This window comes from Drosophila sechellia, chromosome 2R (genome assembly GCF_004382195.2).
Source record: "Drosophila sechellia strain sech25 chromosome 2R, ASM438219v1, whole genome shotgun sequence".
Taxonomy (NCBI): Eukaryota; Metazoa; Arthropoda; class Insecta; order Diptera; family Drosophilidae; genus Drosophila; species Drosophila sechellia.
In genome coordinates this window covers 12,892,209-12,914,953 of record NC_045950.1, presented here as the reverse complement: position 1 = coordinate 12,914,953, position 22,745 = coordinate 12,892,209, and the positions used below count along the sequence as shown (strand labels likewise).

The 22,745-nt window shown below is 40.7% G+C and overlaps 2 protein-coding genes and 1 long non-coding RNA gene across 6 annotated transcripts; 1 reads left to right on the top strand and 2 right to left on the bottom strand.

Moving 5' to 3' along the window:
- Positions 1–14: 14 nt before the first annotated feature.
- LOC116800385 lies at positions 15–21,355 on the bottom strand. Of its 4 annotated transcripts, XM_032715010.1 has the most exons (3): positions 1,446–1,878; positions 987–1,086; positions 15–928 (listed from the first exon to the last, which is right to left on the bottom strand). In XM_032715010.1, the coding sequence occupies exons 2-3, from the start codon at positions 1,062–1,064 to the stop codon at positions 101–103; spliced, it is 906 nt and encodes a 301-aa protein (XP_032570901.1). In that variant the 5' UTR covers positions 1,065–1,086; positions 1,446–1,878; the 3' UTR covers positions 15–100. The 4 variants fall into 4 exon arrangements, with proteins under 4 accessions (XP_032570901.1, XP_032570903.1, XP_032570902.1 ...); XM_032715012.1 differs by lacking the exons at positions 987–1,086; positions 1,446–1,878 and adding an exon at positions 20,897–21,355; XM_032715011.1 differs by lacking the exon at positions 987–1,086 and having other exon boundaries at positions 1,446–1,730.
- LOC6609498 (ficolin-1) lies at positions 8,760–10,144 on the bottom strand. The gene is made up of 2 exons (XM_002034147.2): positions 9,522–10,144; positions 8,760–9,463 (listed from the first exon to the last, which is right to left on the bottom strand). Exons 1-2 carry the CDS (start codon positions 10,127–10,129, stop codon positions 9,331–9,333), a joined length of 741 nt encoding a protein of 246 aa, XP_002034183.1. The 5' UTR covers positions 10,130–10,144; the 3' UTR covers positions 8,760–9,330.
- On the top strand, positions 10,132–11,539 carry LOC116800386. Its single transcript, XR_004361327.1, has 2 exons — positions 10,132–11,006; positions 11,100–11,539. It is a non-coding gene; the product is annotated as an uncharacterized LOC116800386 (long non-coding RNA).
- Positions 21,356–22,745: the final 1,390 nt, after the last annotated feature.

Genomic DNA, 22,745 nt, shown 5'->3' with positions numbered 1-22,745 from the left:
ATAAATAAAGCTTCAATGTTTCTAAAGTTTAATAGACATACATTTTCATTGACCTTAGTTGGATTAATTGCATATAAAAGCTACCCCAAGGTGTATTTATTTAAAAAATATAGTAAGGTGGTCCAGCCCTCTGTTTGGCTTCCACGGCGGCACAGGCAGCCTTGTAGGCGGCCTGCTTGGTCTTCTCATAGTCGTCGTGGGCACTCACCAGTTGCTTCTGGAGCATGGCCATCCGGTTGCGAGCGGCTTCCAGGAGCTGTGTCTTGGCGGCCATTTCCTGCTGCGATCCCATGGCCACCGTCTGGATATTGGTCAGTGACTCCTTGGCTGTCTTCTGCAGCTCGTTGATGGTTTCGAATTGCTGCACGGCCACTTTGACAGCTTCTACGGCAGCATTCATATTGGCTTCCGTGTGGTGGATCAAATTGGACTCCTCCTCGACCACGGCACTGGCTTCCTGGACCTCCTGCTCCAGTTGATCGACCATCATCTGCTTGCCCATCAGAGCAGCCTCGGCCGCCTTGGCCGATTGAAAGGCCTTCTCAGCGAGTTCCATCTTAATGTGCTGGGCAGCAGCCTGGCCAGCGGCCGATTGTGCTTCACTGGCCGCCTTCGCATCCTGTGCAGCTTTCATGGCGATCATTGAGGATTTCTGCTTGGGATCTCCGGGGGTTATGATCGTCTTTACATTGCACTTTGCCTGCGGATCGCATTGCTCTTTGGAGGCCGACTTGGAATGATCTGTTCCAGGTCCCGGTGCCGTTCCTCCTGATCCTGGCATCGCTCCTCCAGCTTCGTAGAAAGTAACTGATCTACCAGAATTCTTGGGAGCAACTTCGCTGGTTCCTGGTTCCTTGATTGCAGCAAAATCGTTTAAGAGCTCACGGGGATCGATCATTCGCTTGTGCTGGGGGCAGTGTCGCTGAGGCTGTAAGACCAAAAACCAGTTGAAGAAGTTCGAGATCTAGTGAATCACTTGCCCTAACCAATGTGTGACCGGTGGTGCAGTGGAGGAGCAGGCGGAGGAACATCAGATACATGGCCAATACTCCACGTATTCGCATGAAGATAGTTGGATTGTATTCGCTATGGATTTCATTCGATTTGATGATGAATTTTAGTTCAAAGCTAACTAAAGCCAAAACACGTATACCCCTTTTTGTATACCAAAACCGTTTCTGTGCTGAAAACTTGGAACTCTACTGATTTTATAAGATATCCCGGCCAAATTTCAATGATATTAATATATCAAAAAAAGACCATCCTTTCCACATACGATTAATGGGCATGCATAACTTGGTTCAGAATAAAAATAATTCCAGATTATCAAAAACCAATTTGAAATCTAAAGATGTATGTGCATAACGTATCATGTCAAGCAATTTAACTTCAGACTAAAGCGGATTAAGGAAAACCTTGTGAAGTCTTGTTCTCAAAATCCGTACATCTTTCCGAATCAGCCGTACTCCGGTTTTTCGCTTTTACGCCACTTAAGATCTCCGTCCATCTTTCGCATCTGAAAGATACTGGCTGCATTCTAAAGTGTCTGCGAGTGATGAGCACGCGGCATTTACGGACCCGGGGACCCATAACAAAGAGAGCATCGAATAGAATATAGAATGAGAAAGTCGGAGAGGCATGAGGTGGAAACAAACCATATAGACACGAATTGCTACAAAAATGCCAGCTATGCTAGAAGTAAATGCTAAAACTGAAAGCGCACCCCAAACTGACGGCTAGACAGAGGTGGACACAAACGAATCCGGACGGACTGACAATTTGACGGACGAACGGACGGACACGGGAGACACACTCGCGGACAAACGGACAAATGGTCGGACGGAGGGTAAAAATAGATTTAGGAGCGCCATTTAAGAGGGAAAGGAACGGCTTCGACGCCGCCGATTGTCGGTTCACATTGTCTATTCGGCAAAATGTCAGAGTATTAAAAATAAAAGTTAAACGGAACGCCAAAAAAATGTATACACTATCAAAGTTCAGTAGAACGCAAAACGAAAGTTTAGTTTAAGAAATCTTTTATATTTTAGCAACAATACATTTGCTAGGAATTTTATTTAATATAAAGAAATTAAAATTATCAAACATTCTTACTATTGCCTAAGGCTAATATGATTATTTTCTAATACAAATTATCGATCACATTTTCATAAATATTATTTTTAAAAAATTATTGCCCTATTTTGGGTTAGACGAAATAATCGGCATTCAATATAATCGAAATATAAATGAAATGTGAATTAGTTGCATTTTGTAGCCCAAAGTTCAGCGCGGTTCAAGAATAGACTACACATCTTGTTCCACGATGGGATTCATGTGCTCATAACATGACCGTTTTGGGGGAAAAGGGAGGGGCAGAGGATCGCAGGGCATCATCGAGATTAGAGGCTCCACTCTGTGGAAATCACTTGGAAATGCTGATAGCGGTCGTCGGACGATTCGATTGCATAAGTGAACCAGTTCCTGTCCAACTGTGTCAAATGGCACATAAAGATTCCGACTTCGTCGGTTGAAAAATAACACCAACTTGCATTGGGGAGTATTTGGGTTTCGATAACACTGACGTCGAGGTCATGAAAACCACTCTTAACTGATAATCCTACGACGGCATCCACATCGTTTGCGAGCATATGTATATTTAAATGCCCTATTAAAATAGAATTTCGAAATGTGATTAAACGTGTTCAGAAATCAATTTGCTTATCGCCACGCTGGTGGAGGACTGTTGCCTAGAGCGCGGCGTACTGGGTATGTCAAAGTTCACATTGCCCACCCTCCTCCAGCGTGCACCTTTGACCCCTGCCAGTCCATTATCTGCTGTCGAGATAATGAGCACATCTAATTAGCCTGATCGGTCCGAATCGGGAGAACTGTTTCGGTTTTTAATGGAGTGAAACGAACAGTTACGCAGATCGATCCTTATCAATCGTATCAAATTTCTAAAGGGATTCTTTAGCATATGAAACTGGTGGCATGTATGATAAGGAACATATCTTTTAAGATTAATAAAGATTTTTTTACTTTGTTATATGGTATAATACAATTTGAGTTCTGGGTGGCTTCTCGATTATGTATAACTCAAATTTCTCCTGTCAAGCGCAGTTACTCGGGTGGAATCCACCCTGGCCACATATCATGTCCATTATAATGCAATCAATATTTCCTAGAGGAAAACGCTCCAATTATATGATGTCACAGAGAATCTCGGACTCAACCTGCTGCGCCACCCAGTCAAGTTTTGCTGGAACCAGATTTCCTCGATCCTCGATTGCAACTGCAACTTAACTTCGATCCGCTTTATTTCGCAAGTAACGGGAGGGTGACAAGCGTAAAGAGATGAGGATGAGGAGGATGCTGGGGAACCGATTTTAATTACACGTAATCTTTATAAATAGAAGCGGCCGGCACAAAAGCCAATAACCGGCGCGGATCCTCGAGCATCCAATAAAAAAGTGCAGCACACGAACCCAAGTACGAGTCGAATGCATAAATCAATAGGTGCACCGTGAAAAAATATGATAAGTTATTGGATTTTATATGTAACATCATTTTAGGGCCTAGTAAATAGTAATATAATATAATATAGATTAAAATGTAAATATAAATTATAATTAAGGTTCGATGTGTTGCAGGAAGTGGGTAACTACTATAGAAGTTTACATATTTATCAAAGCGAAATGAAATTATCTCGGGATATTTTAACATTAAGTGACTTTAAATTTCTCTCAGTGCTCAATCTGTAGATGGCAGCACACACAGATACCAGCTCACACAGAAGCCGAGAGCGAGAAATGCCGGGCCGAGCCATAAATGAGTAATTGCTGACAACGCTGCAGACCTTGTCCAGTAGCCTTGGCTACGGCTTTCTTGGCCTCCATCTGAGATGGGTCCAGTGCCATTTTCAGCCAGGACAACAAACCATAAATGTCCGCCTAGATAAACAAAACAAAAAAAAATCTATCAGTTGAAGCTGATCGAACTGTGTATACCTTATTATAAACAAGATATAGCTGCTATATTAAAGATCATATCATATCATTGGGCATTACAAAATGTTAAGATTTATAATAATTTATTTTATGTATGAATTTTATTTCTTTGGTGTGTTTGATTTATTGATTTATTTCTAACAGAATTGATTTATGTAAGACAAATATTCTTAGTTTTCTTTAAAAGACGCTGACTGCACCTACTTAACAAGATTATTGTTTCTATTGCTTTATGTATGACACGTTTATAGCCATAAAACTCACAAATCCTGGTATCTTAAGCTAATTCATGGTGCTAGCCAACAAAATGGTCTTCAAGTGCCGACAAACAAGCATAATCCCATCGAGGAGTGAGGGTATGCCAATGTAAACATGGTTGAAGTGGTGGAAAAGATGAGTATGCCAGGTATTCAATTACAATGCCCATGTCCCCGCACTTTTGCCCCCTTGGCTGATCTCCCCATCTCCCCATCTCCACTCAACCAACTCATCCTCCTGCTACTTCTGGGCCGTCATTCCGAGCCAAACGAAAAGTTCTGCAGAAAAATACTTGGAGTTATGGACTTTTTGGAGTCGGCTTCCAGGTAAAGATGCCACCAACTCCAACTTCAGCTCGAATGCATGCCTCTCTAACGGTTTGGGCATTGCGTTAATGATACTTGTTTGTATCAGTATGCATATACGCCTTCGTATTTGTATCTGTATCTGTATCTGTATTTGTATCTGTATCTGTATCTGGCTTTTGTCTGGTTCTGCGATGCACACGCCTTATGTTGACAAACTCACTTTACAAACAGTAATTTTTCTCGCTTCATTGGCGTCCCGTCTCGTCTGGATGGCCCCGCCCCACTTTTCCTCCTCCCAACTGTCCACAAAGCCTTGCCCCTCCTCCCCCCCCCCCCCCCCCCCCCCCCCACCACCACCCCCTTTACAACCACATTTTCCGTGGTAAGAAGAAGCCTGTAAAGCGAGCGTGCATGCGGTTTGTTGGCCGACTCAAGTCTGCCAGTTAAAATAAATAGAAAATGAAAAGTACAACTAAAAATATTGTTCGAATGCCGCGCAGCGCCAGGAAAAAAGCTACTCGAACTCGCGCACTTGGCATTTTCATTGCCGCTGACCGATTGTTCCATGTTTGACTAGCTCTACACTTCGATCGCTGGCGATGGCCATGGGTGCGGTCCACTCCAAAAGAACACGATCGAAATATATATGTGAAAAAAGGTATAAATTAATAGAAATCTTTATGGGTTTGTTTTCAACATTTTTTAAGTAGCATAGGCCACACAGAGCAAGTTGATCTGCAAATGGCTTGGCAAATAAACTATTTTCTTTGGGTATTCTGCAATAGGAGACAGGATTTTCTTTCTGTATTTGTTTGTTTGTTGGTTTCGTGTTTGGCTCATTTTTCTATTTTTCTATTTGGTTTTTATGCGAGTATGTCAGCCGCGTCGACTGCAAAATCTAGAAAATTACATGCAAGCTGCGACACATTATGCGCGACGCGACAATAATATTTCTATTGGCGAAAAACTTCACACTTAATGTACTCCGCAAAGAGTCGCTAAGCAAAAATAGCCAAACAACGAAGTTCAGATTACTCTACTGCACAGTCAAACTAAATAAAATATTGTACAAGAAGTTTAAGAATATAAAGTAATAATAAAACACTTCTTACTCAGTTACTATATATATTTCCTTCCATGAATTTAGTTGCTTTTGTATAAAATAAAATAGGAAATGGTTATAAAATATTATAACATTTTTTTGCCTGGAGTTTGTTTCGTGTTAATAATTAAACCTAGGAGCTAATATTATGTTGTAGAAAACAAAAGTGGCATTTGAAAGAGTGTTCCAAGAAAAAGAAACAAACAAAATATGGAGCAAGCCAAAGTCTAACAGAGAAAACCTCGAAAGTAGTTGCATGTGTGGCACACCCCCAGTTTTTGTTGTTGTTGGTTTTTAGTATTGCGGGTGCAGGGGAGTGGGGGCTTCAAGGAGGCGGAGGAGGCTGTGCCGGGTGGGCGGGGCCAGTCAGCAGACGGAGACGCCGACTAGTCAACGCTTTAAGGAATATGCCAGCAAATAATTAAAACATATTTAAAAATAGTTTGCCATATGGATGACGACTGCGAAGACGACGACGACGACGTTGAAGATGAGGCCCGGCTGGGTGACATGGTCATTCCGACCAAGCACCTCACCCTGTCCCACCCACTCTACGCCACACCCCCCGCCTACGTGCTCAACCAACCACCCACCCCACCCACCGATGACAAAGCCAACAAAAAGCAAACAAATATTTGTCTGGCCGTCTACGTCGCTGTGCATTGACCGTACCGCACTTACACTTTACTTTACTACAGACATGCAGATACAGATACGCGTACTGGCAGATGCATTTGCATCCTGACCAGCTATCTGGGTGCACCCAAAAATCCCATCCATCCACTCGCTGTTGTTCTCCCTCGTGCCAAGTTCAAAATTGTATGCTTTGCACTTTCGGTTTTCAGTTTTCTTCCCTTTTTCCTTCTATGTTTTTTCCAAAATAAGACAAAACGAAAATAAAATACATTTTCAATTTGTTTTTCTCGTCTTTTTTTTCTGCCAAAAATAGTTGGGCTAGTCGAGCGCTAATGTTATTGCTTTAGTCAAAGTGGCTAAAAAGTATCTGCCAACATATGACTGTCTGTGATTTGTATCTGTATCTGTAAATGTATCTGAGCATCCATGTCCAATTTTCCTGTTGCGATGCCGCGAGCGGATTTATTTTAATTTTGATTATATTTTTAGCACTTTTTGTTTGGGCATGCGAATAAAACTTACAAATGAAAACTGTAATATTTTCGACAGCAAACAAATTCGTGCTGTCTGTGTAAAGTTTGTTAGGCCATTTATAAAAAAAACGCTGCTCCCAAGTCACAAAAATATTATTTGAGAAATAAAAACGCAATTTAGATGAATTTTATCTAATTAACTTAGAACATAGATTTTATCATTTTTTAACTTTTAGTCTTATCCCCATAATGTGTGCTTAATAATCATAATTTACATGATTTGAATTTAATAATCAAATAAATTTAGCAATATCAACAGCTTCACTTTGTAGTTAATCAATGTCAAATCAAAGTAGAAATACAATCAGCTAATGCCATCGATCATTTATACTTAATAACCACTAAGTGAAAAACATACCTTACCCCTAGAATCTCAATCCGCACTTTGCGCTGCACTTTGGCGGAAATTCATTTTAAAAACATGCGGCGGCGACATTTGGCGCCACCTCAACTCAACCCCCCAACCACCAAAAGGGGCGTAGATCAAAGGGGTTAGCTTGCTTTTGTGCATTCGCCGAGCGTAGCTCAAATCGCGGCACTGTAATGGTCAATAAATTACTTAGACAACGCAGAATTACAAATCGTTTTGATTAGCAATTAAAATTGCAAAAAAAAAAGAAAAAAAATGCAAAAAGAAGCAAACGGAAAAACAAAACCAGCTGAGTGCATCTGGGCCAGGCTAGCCGGCAAATCTCTTAATTACTTGGCAGTTTGCACTCGTAGACGGCAACAGGTGCTTTCCGAACAGCACTTATTAACTCATTATAAAAGCATTTCAGTGCAGTTCGATTTGCTTTTGCTGCAAAGCATTTCAATTGCCTCCGACACTCGCACTCGCATTTCGAAATGCGTGCTCGGTCGCTGGTGCTTTTGCTTTGCTTTTGCTATGCTTTTGCCGATCTTGCTGCCGTGTCCGGCTGCTGCGACCTTCAATTGCTCTGCCAGCGGAAAGGGTGACTCAAGCGAACAAGTGGCAAATAACAGGAAAGTCAGTGGGTTTTCCATTTAATAGGTTTAAGCGATAGAAACGTCAGAGCTCAAGTAAATATAGCACATATAGCACTCTCGAGACTATCATGGAATTTAATATAGGTTTTTATGCTTTCAAAGCAAACTTGAGTTTATAAAGCAATTTTAATAGGACTCCACTGGAGTTTTTTAAAACAAAATTTAAATATTTTTAACTCTTCTCAGCAGCTGAGATTTAATTTTATCACAAAAAATTTGAACTCATAACGCACTGATTCACCTCCCTGTAATATTTTGTAGCTGCTTCTTGCTCCTCTGCCGCAAACGAACACTTTGTGCAATGCAAATTTAATTTGCTAAATGATTTTGCCGGGACGGGCGGATATCTTGGAAACTTGTTTTGCGTGAGTATGCAATTAATGCCCGTCAGCCGTATATTCCATTTATCATAATTTTATTTAGTTAATGAGAATTTTTTCCAACCATTCCCCAGTGAGTGTGTTTCTATATCTGCAATGGCGGCATTTCCACGCTTGTGCGGCAGATGCAAAAATGTCACAAAAGTCAGCCGCCCAGTCATCGTGGATGGGTGTGGAATGAGCTGCACTTGGTCTGTAACGGTAGGTGCAGCAGGCCTTGGATATTCCAATGAAAATTCCTGGGGGAAATTCAATCCTGGTGGTTCCTATAACGAATTGATACTTCCGCAGCTGAATTGAAAAAAGTGCCCAAATCAAATCGTTCCCACCAACATTCCCAGACCCAAAACTGCGGTATATGGCATATTTCTTTCTAAGTGGGGCTATCGGGGTTTCGCACACAATGACCGTGGAGCTATATAGCGATATGCGATACATTTGTCATACTCCCATATGCCGTGAGTCGAGAAAATCGCCGAGATCAGCTGATTTGTCGGGGTCCCAACATGAATATGAATGGGGAGAACTTGATATGATACTTTGCCTTTAATTCCTTCACTTGAAAGTTGGCCATTGTACGTCAATTGAGTCATCACCATTATCCGTGCACCAGAGTCCAAAAGCCCGAAAATAAATAACAAAAGCATTTGGGGGCTGCGCTGCGGTTATTGGATACACAAGCGGATATACAACACTCCCCAACAGAACGCGGGATTGGGGGCTTGGGCAGGAACTGGGCTGCTCGACAAATGTTTCTCATAAACCACAATTTGATATCTGCAAACATAACTTGAGAACTTGAACTTGAACGGCGATAAGAATGCGAGAAAAAGTTTCTTATCAGCACTATGCGATTTACAAGAAGTAAGCAATATTATTCCAAACTTATAGCGATCAAATAAATGGACAATGTTTGCTCTCTATGTTGCAAATATTTAGGCCAATAAAACAAAAGCCATGCAATCTAAAAAAGGTAAATAAATAAAATAAATGTATAGATATTGGTAGGTTTTCACTGTTAGCAAATAACTAATCAGCTCATAGGTTTAGAGGCAGTTATCTAGTCAGTTTAACAAGTACTTCTAAATTATCAAGAACTTATTTCGGTCGCACCATAATGTTAATAGTCTTGTAGCTGTATGTGAAGCCCTTCCATTCTCCCCAAACTATTCCAGAGCCAAACAGCGCGGGATCGGTGTGGCTTCCACCCAGATAGGCACCGTTAAGATTGCTGCATAGGATTCTAGATGAGTACTACGATCTTGGGATGCGGAAATGGGCAATATTACCTGCTAAGACATTCCCTGTACCACCAGGCTCCCATGTATCTGGCGGCACAGTTGATAGTGGCATTGTCGTTATCCCTATCGAAGGTGCTGAAAGGCTGGTACAGATGATAGCTCAGACTGTCTCCGGCGGTTCCACTGTACGCGCCCAGCTGGGTTATCGGGTAGTTACTGTACACGTTGCCCACGTGGAACACACTGTAGTGGGCATACCGCTTCTCGCCAGCAAAGTCCACCAACTCAATGTACAACTCTTGGGGTTGCAGAGACGAGATCTTGTTCAGATTATTCAAGCCGATGAAGAAGTTACCCTTAAGGTCACCGAAACCCGTCTGATAAGACGTCCAATTGCGATAGAAGTTCTCCTCCACACTGACTCTTCGCTGGACGACCAGCCAGCCCTTTCCGGCGATTGTCACATCGCAGTACACTTCGATTACATAGGAGCCCACTTGGATCTTCTGGACACCGCTCTTCTTGGGGTTCAACTCCTTGCAGGATGAACTATACTTCTTGTACGGCTGGATCTTCACATTTTCACCAATCTCAGCACTGGCCAAATAGAAAAGGCCTAGCGAAACTACGCAGAGTGCGAAGCAAATGGGTTTCATTGTGTTGGCTCGAAACGACTATCAAATCAGTTGGCCAAGACACTCCATTTTATATCAGTTGTTTACCTCTTATCATATTTTTACTATTGGTCATTTTCGAACAGCCAATTGATAAACGCTCTAGATTAAGTCCCCTCTGCGATCTGTTAGTAACTAATTTGGGCAAGAGATAAGAAACTACTATTCAGACAGTTAGTCATCTTTATGGGGGACTTTTCTTTCTTTGACAACGTTGATAATTCCAAGGTAAACCCCATATTATTTTTGGGTATAACGAAGTTTTGCTGTATGAAATGAAAGATATATTGAGGCACTCAATTAAACTCCTTGCACAGGATATAAAGCTCCTTTCAAGGTTTAAGGGACGTTATATTGATCATACCGCCTAATCTTATAAGGAAGTGCGATTTAAATCTTTAAGCAAGTGGCATAAAATATGATGATATTCAAAATAAATTTGAAAAGGGCTTGTCATGATAAACAAAGCAGTACAAGGTGGCTTACAAAATGTTAGCCCATATTTATTATTTGAAATTGACCAGTAAAATAATGAGTTATCAACAATTTGGAAGAAAAACCTAAGACTTCTATAACGTGCACTATGGCGCCACGAGTTTATTAGTAGCAAATTACCCGGCTGGTATAAATCACTTTTTATCGAGAACTCTAAATATACGAGAAGCTTAATATAAGCAATCACATTTCTCCGTAGAGATCGGACTGCTGATTTTGCCAGGAAATAGAATTGAATACATTGCAGACTCGGGAAAACTTCGTTCGTAGTGTTAAACAAATATTTACGAAGAATCCATTGCCCATTTCCGGTTTCTAGGCAGTTGGATGCACTTTGGACAAGTGTCAAAAGGTGTCACCTAAGGTACTACCACCCCTCACCATCAGATCATGTTGTGTTTTTTGTTTTATTTTTATTTTTTTTTGGTTTTTGACAACTTTTGGAATAATGTGACAGGGCCTGTCGGCTACCAAAGTTGCACCGCCGGCGGAAAGAAACTACTATGGAGAGGTGACAACTCGAATGACAGCAGAAATAAGAGCCACCTACAAAGTGTACACAAATACCCTACTCCCCCACTCCCACTGGCTTCTACTACCATATCTCGTGCCCCCAACATATGCCACACCATTATTCCAAACAACAAACAAACAAACAAACAAATGAACAAATATTTGCCACAAAGAGCGAGGAAGACAAACCCACAAGGAAGACGACTGGGAGCCTGAAGAACGATAAAATGGCATTTATGATAAATACATAATACTCGATGTTTACCCACTCATTCAGTAACGCATATAGAACACTGGGAAAAAAGTATATCATGTTAATTTGGATTCAAAATATTACGTTGTTTAAGCAGTTGTTTTAATAGTAAAAGTAATCCTAATTTGGAATTTGTATGACTTTGATAGTAAGGGTCAACTAAATTGTATTTTAAGACTCCTGTTTTTTTCAGTGCATGTATATAGGCAATAGACGTGTTGTCTGCGGCATTTGGCACAGCGATGAGGAATGGAGGCGACCGGAATGGGAATAGGAGTTGGGGAGCCAGGGAAACAGAACAGAATTCAAGTGTCAAAGTGACAGTTTTGAAATTGATTGCAGCAGCAGCAGCGACAATTGTGTGTGCGTTTGGCTGATAAATAAGGCAGCTTTAAACCAAATTAACCGAGAGCCATTGGGGTTATCTAATGGAGCCAGAGATAGACAACCCAGATAGAATACCCCAGCTCCGTATCAATATCAACTTGTTCAGATGATTGACAGGCGACACGTGGTGGTCAGCTCCCTGGAGTTCATGCGCATTCGATTATCGCGATCACGTCGCCAGCTGTGGCATAAACGATATTTGCCCCATAGACCCTACCTAGCCCATTTTCCGTTCTGCCGATGACAACGGAATATAAATTAGAGTTGGAAAATGGCATAAATTCTTGGCATGCCTACGCGTATGAGAAATGAATCGATACGAATCAACCAGACCCATGAGCAAAATCCAAGTAAAACCAGGTAAAACTCAAAAAATTTTTAGAAGTACGGGACGCCGCCTGTCAAATATCGCCAAACAAATTGACAACGAGGGGAGAGCGAAACTAACGAACGTTTCGAATCCAACAGAACATGAAAATATAGAAAATTTATGATCGAGTTCACCAACGAGAGCAAAAGGTGAGCAGCATGCTCCAAACACCTGGGAACGAGCCAATTCCCGATTTAAACAAAAAAATCGTGTTCTAAGTTTGGAAAAAAATCAAAAAAAGGTTTTTGAAATTTTTTAAAAATTATAATTTGTATTTATTTAAGTTTATATCATTATTTTTAATTGATTTATAAGGCCCCCTTTTCGAGTATTTTTTTTGGCGCAGTGCTGAAGTAAATAAATGAAGTGGCATGTGAAAATATTTCACACGTGGTAGGGCAAATAATGGGCTGTGGGCAACAATTTGTGATTGCGGAGCTCCACTAGCTGCGGGATTGTTGGATTTCTGGATAGCTGGGTTGTTGGGTTATTTGGTCTCCATTAGATACAAATCAGCGGTGCTGTTGCGGTTCATTAATTCCGCGGCGTTTGACAAATGCAGCGCCAGGAAACGACAACCACACAAAACCAAGGCGACCAAACCGACCGATGGACTGATTTGAATACATCGCTTGCCAACGATGTGCGGGCCATTTGCATTTTTAAACGATTTTCTCATTTGGGTTCTTTGGCTTTCTGTTTCGGATTGTTTTTTTCCAGCTTTGGATTTCTTGTTAGCGATTCAATTATGTAAAGAGCGGTCGACATTATATTCGTTTGGGGTCGCCGCATTTCGGGGACTGTGGCCCCCTTACATTTGAACCCATCGCCAAATGATGATAAGGGGTATCGGGTCGGGAGTACATCCATATATATGTATATGTATGTATGTATATGACTGCACTCACATAACTGCACATGTTCCCCTTTTTTTTAGACCACGCCCCGTACATAATTTCCAAATGCCCCACAGATGAGCGGAGAAATGAAATGGAAGTCTCTGCAAAAGACACAGTGTGGCATATTTATTGGGGGCAGGAGGGGTCTGGTCTGGTTGTTTCGGTGGCCTGGATGGACCCCCAACACTTACGTGCCCGGCAATGTATGAAAATTAATGTTGGCAATCTGTAAAATCCTGTAAAGCGTAACTCAAACTCGCCAAACCAAAAAAAAAGCATTGAAAAAGCCGCGCGAATTAATAAGCAACGGGATGCCCACTGCTGGGAACTTGGCCAATTGTATCGATGGCGATGGGAAACGTCTTCTTGTTCAAGATTACTTGCAAGGAACCATTTTAAAATAAATATAATAGAAAACACAATTTAATTTTAAAACGAGTATGTAAAATACAGATACTATGGCTTTCTCTAACAACTTCTTTCCCTTTCAATGAGATACGTTTATTGCATACCCATCAAATTGCCATCGCTAGACGGCAACTACAAAAAGTTTATATTTTTCTATTAATTAATTTTTGTTTGTTGCTAGGCATTAGGTCTATTACCAAGTTTTATTTTTGTTTTGTGAAATTTATGCAATCCAGGGGACATTGGTTGCGAATATAGTCGATTTGGAAACATGCCCTAAAATTCACATTTAAAAAGAACACTTTCACAGTCAAAATGATAGGTTTAAAATGCCAAGCACTTTTTGTTAAATAATTTAAAAAAAAATTTTTAAAATGTAAAAGCGCATTGACTGTTCGTTGTTGGCCGTTGTAAATATTTTTGATTTTTAATTAAAATTGTGGCCGCGGAAATTTGTGCGCGCTTCGGTGTGGAAGGAAACCCCTCATGCTCTCGGTCCGCCCGCTGAGTCCCCCGATGCCCCACTGGATGGGTGCCTTGCTGCCGTTCCTGATGCAAGTTGCAAGTTGCATGTTGCATGTGTTGCAGGTTTTACAAGACGAGCGACATCACTTGTTCAACATGCCTGTTTCTCCTTTTTTCCTCAGCTCGCACTCACACTCACATCCCAACGAAATGATCGACGACGTTGCAAAGTATTAAAGTCAGCGCGACACAATCTGCATATTAAAGGAAAATGGAGAAAAAAACAAAAAACACACACACACACTGCAACAGCAACTTGTTGCACAAATACAATTACCAACTTATGAAGTCCGGGTACAGTGGTAATTCGAATCAGTACTCCAAAAGTTGGATGATTTATAGGATGGGATAAAATTCGTTTCGGGTAACTATAACTAAGGAATATTAACTCAAAATAAATTTTTGATTTTTTTGATTATTTATAGTATTAAAATATGGTATATTTTGAAATGTAATATTTCGGTTTTCGCCCGTACTTGCGCACATGCAGAAATTAATACACGGCTGACGGGCTCGCAATCAAATGAAACGGCCACTGCGAACCGGCCAGCGCTGGACGAGATCAAGTGGGGAGGTGTCCGGTGGAGGAGATTGTGGGGGACTGGGACTGGGACTGGAGCCGCCCCAAACGGCTTGCAGGTGTTTGGCCCGGCCTAGAGAACCGGAAGAGACTGGCCTGCAGACAGGACATTGCTCTCCGTGGCCGCAGCTGATTGGATTAGCTGTGAATTGTGCCAATTCATGCTGCAGTTTGCAATCCGCAAACATTTCATGAGCATTTCATTCGGCTGGCAGTGGTTTCACTACACTCTTTCCTTGCCTCATATAATATGCAGTTCTGCTGAACTTTTGCCACAACTTCCGCTGCGGACGACGCTGAGACAAATTCAAATTAAATGTTGCATATGTAACATATGCACCAACACCCATTCTCCTGTAGGAAATTTATTGATAGGCTTGGGCTCCACTTCCAGTTGCTCGGTCCTCCTGCTACCCTGCACTCCACACTTTATGGCAGTTGTGTTTGGTGTTTTTTTTATTTTTTGTGTTTTGCATTTCGTTGTGGCTTTACTGCGGCAGTTGCCAGGCAAAGGTCGCCAAAGGTCGCATATTTATGGGGCTGACTTTTGTATTTTGTAAGTGGAGCAGAAACCAATACAAGCTGAGTCCAAAACAAACTCCCCCCATGCAGAGCTAAATCGGGGCTATATATGTTTTCAAGTTTTTTATATTGATATATATCTCATAAATCAAGCTTGCTTTTTGTGGAACAACATCTTACCAATAAATCGGGCAATTCTTTTCAAATGCTTTTCATTCTGTTAACGTATTTACTACAAATCTTTATAAATTTTATAAGAACTCTAAAATAGCTTTAATCTTATAATTTATATAAATAAAATATTGTTTTCATTTTCTTTAGGTAAAATAAATTAAATATCTTAAAAAAGTCTAAAAATAATAAGTGAGGAATCTGTTTACAAATATTTTCCCATTGATGACTAAGTGCCAGCTCCCTTTGGATCTTGTCAGTTATCCTTGATGTAAATAGGGAAACTGAAAGCTAAAGATCTCTGCGGTTATTCTGGGCGTTAAACGTGAGTCACGGAAGACGCTGGGCTGTCCAAGAGTATTGCCAAGAAGTCGTCAAGGTGGACGGGGGCAAAAGTATCTCAATGTGACCGGTGACAAGATACAAGTCAGACCGCGCGAGTGATTCAATTCGAAAGGTATTTTCTCCGTTGCCATTGTGTGTGGTGTTTGTTGTCGATGACGCCGTCGCTACTTTTGCTGCCTATTCTACTTCTTTAACTTTTGCAAATATGCGAGATGCTAAGCGCAAGATCAGAGCTGCGGATGCTGATGCGCGAGAGCAGATACATTTCGGCGTTACAATTTCCGAAATACTTTTCAATAGAATGTCAACAGTTGAAATAGCTGTTGCCGCTGAATAGCAATGCTTTGCTTTGCTCAGTTTGATTTGTGTGCAGTGTGTGGAGTGCGGCGTGTATGGGTCTTTTTATAAATGTATCTCTCAATCTGTGCATCTGTATCTTTTGTAATGCAATTGAACTAAATGTGGCGACTGCGTGTGACATTTTTTCTCCTGCAGCCATAGAAAAACGGCAGCAGCTGTATCTGTATCTGTTGCTGTAGCCGTAGAGCTGTTGCTGCTGATGTATCTGAAACTGAGGCTGATGGGCATGTATGTACATACGAGTATCTGTATCTATCAGAGCGTCGCGTCGCTGTCGCTGCCTTGTGGCCAATGTAGCGCAACCATTGATGAAAGCTGAAAGCGACCCAAGAGTTGGTCATTGAACTGGCTATCCCCCTTCCCAGTTTCCCTGCGCCGTCTATGATTATTCCTCAAGAAACTATAGCATTTAAGTAGTTCGATGGGACAACGGCAAATGGCTCTTTCGCCGCTTATCTGCTCGTTAATTGTTTTGGGTCTTTTTCGATGCTGTCCTCCCCAGAACCGAAACCATACCATACCATACTATACTATACTATACCATACCAAGCCAAACAGACAGCGACACCTAAAGTGAAACAAAAATAAAACGAAATGGGAAAAAATTTAAATATCTATGCAGTTGGCATAGCTGACATACTCTAGACCAAAAAAAGAAAACTTGGCAACGTTGCGTTTGAAGTGTCAATTTTGAAATGTGACTCGTTTTCAACGACTTTTCGGCTTCTTCTGTTGGCAAACTAACAAAAATGTATGAATAACATTCTGGCGAAATCGGAATGGGAATGGGCGGGCTGTATCTTTTGGGCGCGTAAAAAGCGGAAACTGAACGCCACATTTTCGTTTTTCGGGCGGAGTTCAGAAAGCTCGAGAAGAAACCTTTGCACCCAAATGTTTCACTAATTCGATGCAACGACCAAGTGCTTTAATGCACTGCTCAAAGCGAAACCATTTAACATTTCAATGAACAGTGAACTATTCGCCGTTTCTCTCCTCGTCTCGTTTCTGTTGGCATATCAATTATTTGGCGGCCCAGTATTTTAAAATACATTTCAAAACTCTGCATACGAAATGGAAGAGGAGTGCCCTACGCATTCGTGTTTGGCATATTGGTATTGCTGGAAGTTCTGGTGTTGAAAAACACTGGGAAACATAGGATTACCGAGAGAGGAAAGTGGTCAAAAAAGAGTGTCCTTAAACAATGATCCTTCCAGAACAATGTCATAATAGTAGAAGGGATCATGAGAGATATCTTTACAAGTCAAATACAAAATGATTATCAATAATTATGATCATGATTCCTCGGCTTACATATAGGGGATTCATAAGAATTTTAGACCCTAACTCGGCTGCTCATTGATTCATTGCGGTATTTCGGTTTCATAGCTTTTAGTCGATTGAAAAGCAAGAAGCGCCGGGTCTTTGGGTCTTTGGGGACCTGAAACCCGGGGGACCGACCTGGACTGAGACAAATTTCAATTCCACACCGCGTGAGTGTGCGTTATAAATTGCGTATGCAGGCCCACTTGGTCAGTTTGTGAATACAAATCTACGCGTTTTACATAAACAAGCAAGCGGAGGGGCATGGGCACCCACCCCTCTGGATTTATGGTAAATGAGCTGAATGTGTAATCAATTCTAAGCCAGGTTGGTCCCATGTTTTTGTGGGCCCTTTTTTATTGAGTGTAGCTATTCTGTTGAATCATAATTAAGATTCAATTCAATGCAATTGCAGGGCCATAAAACACGGTCACCAAATTGCATTTTAGGCTAGGAATTGCGTATGCAAAGCGTCAGCTAAACTTGCTGGTAAATAAAACGAACGAAATTGAATTGAATCGAATTGAATTGAATTGCATTGAGCCCCGTTTCGAATTGGATTTGCTCCGGTCAAAACGATTGGGAACATGACAGGCCGAATGTCTATCTGGCCGAGAAGAAAGTTCCGCCAGTAATTGTGTTGTGTGCGCGCTGTGCTAATTGTCTGAATTGATTAAGCCGATTGTCACAAATTGTCATATGATCCAATTGGAATATGAAATGAATAGTTAATGCTTTAATGGGATCGTCATTATAGCGCCGCCGGTCGAGTCAACTTTCGAAAATATGTGGCATTTGGCTAACTCAATTATGTGGCGGCTCCAACTCGTATTAACTTTGCTTCTCGAGGCCTCCGAGCTTGGCATTTGTAGGTTTTCACTTTCACGACATGCTCACCAGATACTCCGCACTCGGATACAGATACACGTACTCACAGATGGCAGAACAGTACGTCAATAATAACAACAACTGACAGTTATAGATACAAGCTCAAAATTCTAGAGTTGGCCTCGTGAGCGGATCAATAACTAGATCTCTGACTATTTTTATTAAATTGTAGCATACTTTTATGCAGCTTTGTTACAGTCCTTATGTATTTGTGTAATTTTGACTATTGTTTACTTTATTTTCTCAAGAGAGTCTCATATTCGTATAGTATAGATAGTTCCCATCACGGGATCTTCTCTACTGCTAACAATAACTACAGCTGTCAACCAGTTGAGCGGTTCATTGGCTTCTTGGCTGCATTCGCCACCAATAATAACAACAATAAACAGCGGAATAAAAGTAATGAAAACTCTTAATTGTTGGCTAGTAACTGGCTATCCGAGTATTTGCTTTTTTTCCGTGTCCGTGGGGCTAAAGAATTATGACCGTGCATGTTATTAATCATTTACGTGTGACGTTGTAAAATATTTTCGAGCCCCCTCCGCATCTCCTCTTCTTTTGGAGCCCGGGGCGTGAAAGTCATAATAATTTACTCAGCATAGACACATAAGTTTTAGCTCTTCAACAAAGCCAAACAAAGAGGCATGTCCAGTTGTACGTACGTATGTATCTGCCGGGCTCATAAAATACCACTGGCTTTAAATTCAGCCATAGCACGTGCTGTGCTGCACGCTATATCCATAAATAACTAATAAATAACTTGCTACAAATTACCAAAAATATGTCCATAAATTGTACTCGTCACCAATTAAAAGATGAGCCCATACCTGGGCATAGGCCATTTAAATTGGCCCCCAGATAGTTGCAAAGGCATTTGGCCTATTTACGTGAGAAATGGAAGTCTTACAAAAGATATAATTAGTTCTATATCTGGTAAATAATTTGTGGTAGTTACACAAAAATTTTAGGACCTCATATCAATATAGAACAGTAAGAATAAAATCTAGTGGAATGTAAAAATTGTATTTCAAATACGCCGCTTTTAATCGCTAGCAATTGTAATCTATATTAACAATTAAAAATGGAAAAAAGCTTATAATCTCGTGTCTAATAGCTTTATTCAAATGTATATTGTGCGTTTAGTTTCGCTCTCATGATTAGAGACAATGTTGTTTGCATAAATATTACAAATTTCAGGTTAAGCCAGTAATCCAGTGAACCCTTCTAAACTAACAGGTGGCAATCAAAGCACTTGCATTCCCAATATGACAAATTAGCAATCAGGGTGTAGACTGTTTCACCCACCAGCTCCCGACATCCGAACGATCCACGAGCTACCTACCGCTGCAGCTGCTTCAGGGCAAGTATCTGAATCCGTATCTAAGCAGCGTCGAGGCAATTAGAATAAATTAAAGAAACAGCTTTTGATACAGGTGATTTGCGGGGTAAGGAGGGTGGGTTTTATTGAAGGAGGAGGCGAAAAGGTGCCACAGACCACAAAATGTAAATGAAAGAAACACCGAAAGCCGAAAAGCCACGAGATACAGATACCAGATACATTGAGCACAAAATCTGAATTCGAACCGTTTGAATCCAAATTGAGGTTTAATTTTCTTTGTTAGCCGAAGGAAATAGAAACAGAAACAAAACCCGTTCTGATTTTGAGATCAGATCGGTTTCGGTTGAGAACCCCCCTCTATTAGTTAACTTTTATAGCGGTCCGCTTTCGTTGGTCACTTTTGTTGACTTCATTTATTGACATTAGTATTTCTTTTTCCATTTCGTTGTGTATTTTTGATTTCTGTTTTATTTTATTCGATTATAGCTCTTGATTTGCCTTTTATGTAAAAATATTTCTGTGCCCATGCATTCTTGACACAAACACCTGAAACCGATTCGAAAACTAAACCGGTTAGCATTTTAGTTTGATTCGCTTTCCTTACAGCTGTTCGACGCTGGAAGAGCAGATACCAGCTAAGATAAGTCTAATGAGATTATGGCTTACAGATATGATGTTGCTTGGACCACAGATACGAGTAAATATAGATATAAATTGATGCTTGAAACAATACTCGTACAAAGAATTTATTTCCCCAGAGTAATTAATTTTATGGGATTCATAAAATTGCACAATTCTTTGATGAAAGCTATCGAATAACCCATTTTCCTCACCTGATGGCATGTTTTACCAACCACGAACAGTTCGTTTTTCTGGCCTTTTAGTGCGTCTCTATAAATACGCGCGGACATAAAACTTTGGGACTTGACAATAAATGTTTTTAGTGTTTATGAAATGGAAACAACATTTTAAGGTGCGGGCTATTGAGCAGTATTTTTAATACCCCTGTTTATGGAGTTTAATTAACGAAACCTATTATCTTAGGAATTTTATGGTATTTATAAGGCATTTTTATGAGACTTTTTAAATACAAAAAATCAATATGTGAACTAGGAAAATATAGCTAAATACGATTTCGTATATTGATTTGTATAACTATACTATTGGTCAGGAACTAAAATATTTTAAAAATGTTGTAAGCTGTGTGCCTGTACCATCATACCCCAAAAAATTAGAATTATTTATTGGTAAAGAATGCAACAAGAGAATAAACACACACGCACAAAACGCCCACTCGACGGCTTTAATAGTTGAGGGAAATTAAAAGTGAAACACGAAAATGTCAAATTTATTTATATTATAAACTTTACTCACCTCTGGAATTCTTTGTGGCCTCAAAAAGAGGAAACGGCCAAAAACTATTTAAGATTTTTTCTAAGAACTTTTCATCTTTGTCTCGCCGCTCTGCTTGTTAGTTGTTATTGTTGAAATTATTTTGCTTGACTATTTATTAGCAAAGATTAGTAGCTGGTATATTGTTGTATTATACTATTTGTGTTATTTTAGCTTGATTTTAGTTTATTTGCCAGCGATTTCGATTGTCACAGGCGGGATTTGCACAATGTGTTTGCTAGAGAAATCTGATGAAAAATGTGGCTGGTCTCGCCCGTTTGGGATGACATAATTTGGCAGCAATTTGCTGGGAATTTGTCAGTACGGATAACGCTGTGTGATTTCCTGAGCGATTTGTTCTTTTTCAAGTTTAGCTAGCTAATTTCGAGTAGTTCACACCGCTGGCTACTGGGTTCATTTCAGCCAGGAGGATCTGCGGCGACTGACTGACATCCTGCCAACTGTCCGGGCACGAAGTTTTTGCCTATCAGGCCCAAGGACTCGTTCAAGTTCCGCATGCAATGTAGTATGTAGTTGTGTGTCCTGGGCCAAATACGATGACGAGTACTTCGGACAGGCTGTGTTGGTATGTGGGTACTCTACTCGTATACTGTAGGTACCCTACGGTGGGGCGGTTTCGACGCCTGCGCAATGTGCTGAGGAGCCGAGCAGTTTGCCAACATTTATTTGCATTTGCAATACGGGAAAAATTTCCGCATATCATGTTAATCGCCCAGTTACACGCAATTGTTGTTTTACCTGGCGGCGCTCAACGAAAGTATGTCGCATTTATATTTCCTTTGGCGCTGCGTCGCCACTGTCGTTTCCTCTATTTAACAGTTGTTTTTGGCAACACTGGCGAATACGCCTTGGCCATCGTATCCTTTGGGCCACAAAAAGCACAGCTCTTGGCTGAAATTACCTTATTGCCTGTAATTAATTTTTGGGACCTGGCATACATTTGGGGGCCGTCGAGAACGCATTTGAATTTATTTCGTTTGTCGCGCATTTTGTTTTGCATATTTTGGCATTTACTCCCATTTCCGGAAAATTTCTATAGGCATTGGCAGGAGTTGTTGACCCTGTCCCTGTGGAAACATGCCGTTGTGGATGGCCTGAAAGTAGGCAATGATTTCGCCTGCCAATATGAGTTTATGCAAATCAATTTGAAATGGCGAGAGGATACGTAATTGAAAGGAAATATTGTTCGGAATTAGTACGATTTATGATAAAGGCATGCGCGTGCTGTTCAAATAAATCATTTCTGTGACACATGCCAACGATAATTGGTTTAATAGCATGGAGTTATTTATAAGCCAAAAGTTATGAGGATAAGTAAGGTTTTTCAGAAGCCAAGACTTTTCAGACAACTGAGCTGGTAATTATGAAAAGTTAAAGAAATACCTTACCAGAAGGTACGGCAAATAGCAACTAATGACGGTATGTTATACTTTTAAGCTGCTACATATTCTTTCTCATTTTTAAGAATAGAAGACTTTGGGTCCTAACAAAACCAAATCCCACCATGAATCATGGCTAAATGAAATAAGAGTACCGCCCCAGCCAAGTTTAGATTACATTTCCCGACATTTTGACTGTTAAATTGTTGTAATTAGTTTAATTAAAGCCAGAGGCTAACAAAAGAATTACAGGCCAGTGCTACTGCTCCATAAGGAGAGCAGAGAGCCAAATACCGGTCATTAACGTTGCCCAAGTGAGAGAGATGATGCCGAGTGGGCCATGATTAGCATAATTTGAGTTGACCTTTCGTGCGGGCGTGCCAAATGTGGCCAAAAATTTGGGTCACCACTTCTGGCTATTCCCCTTACGT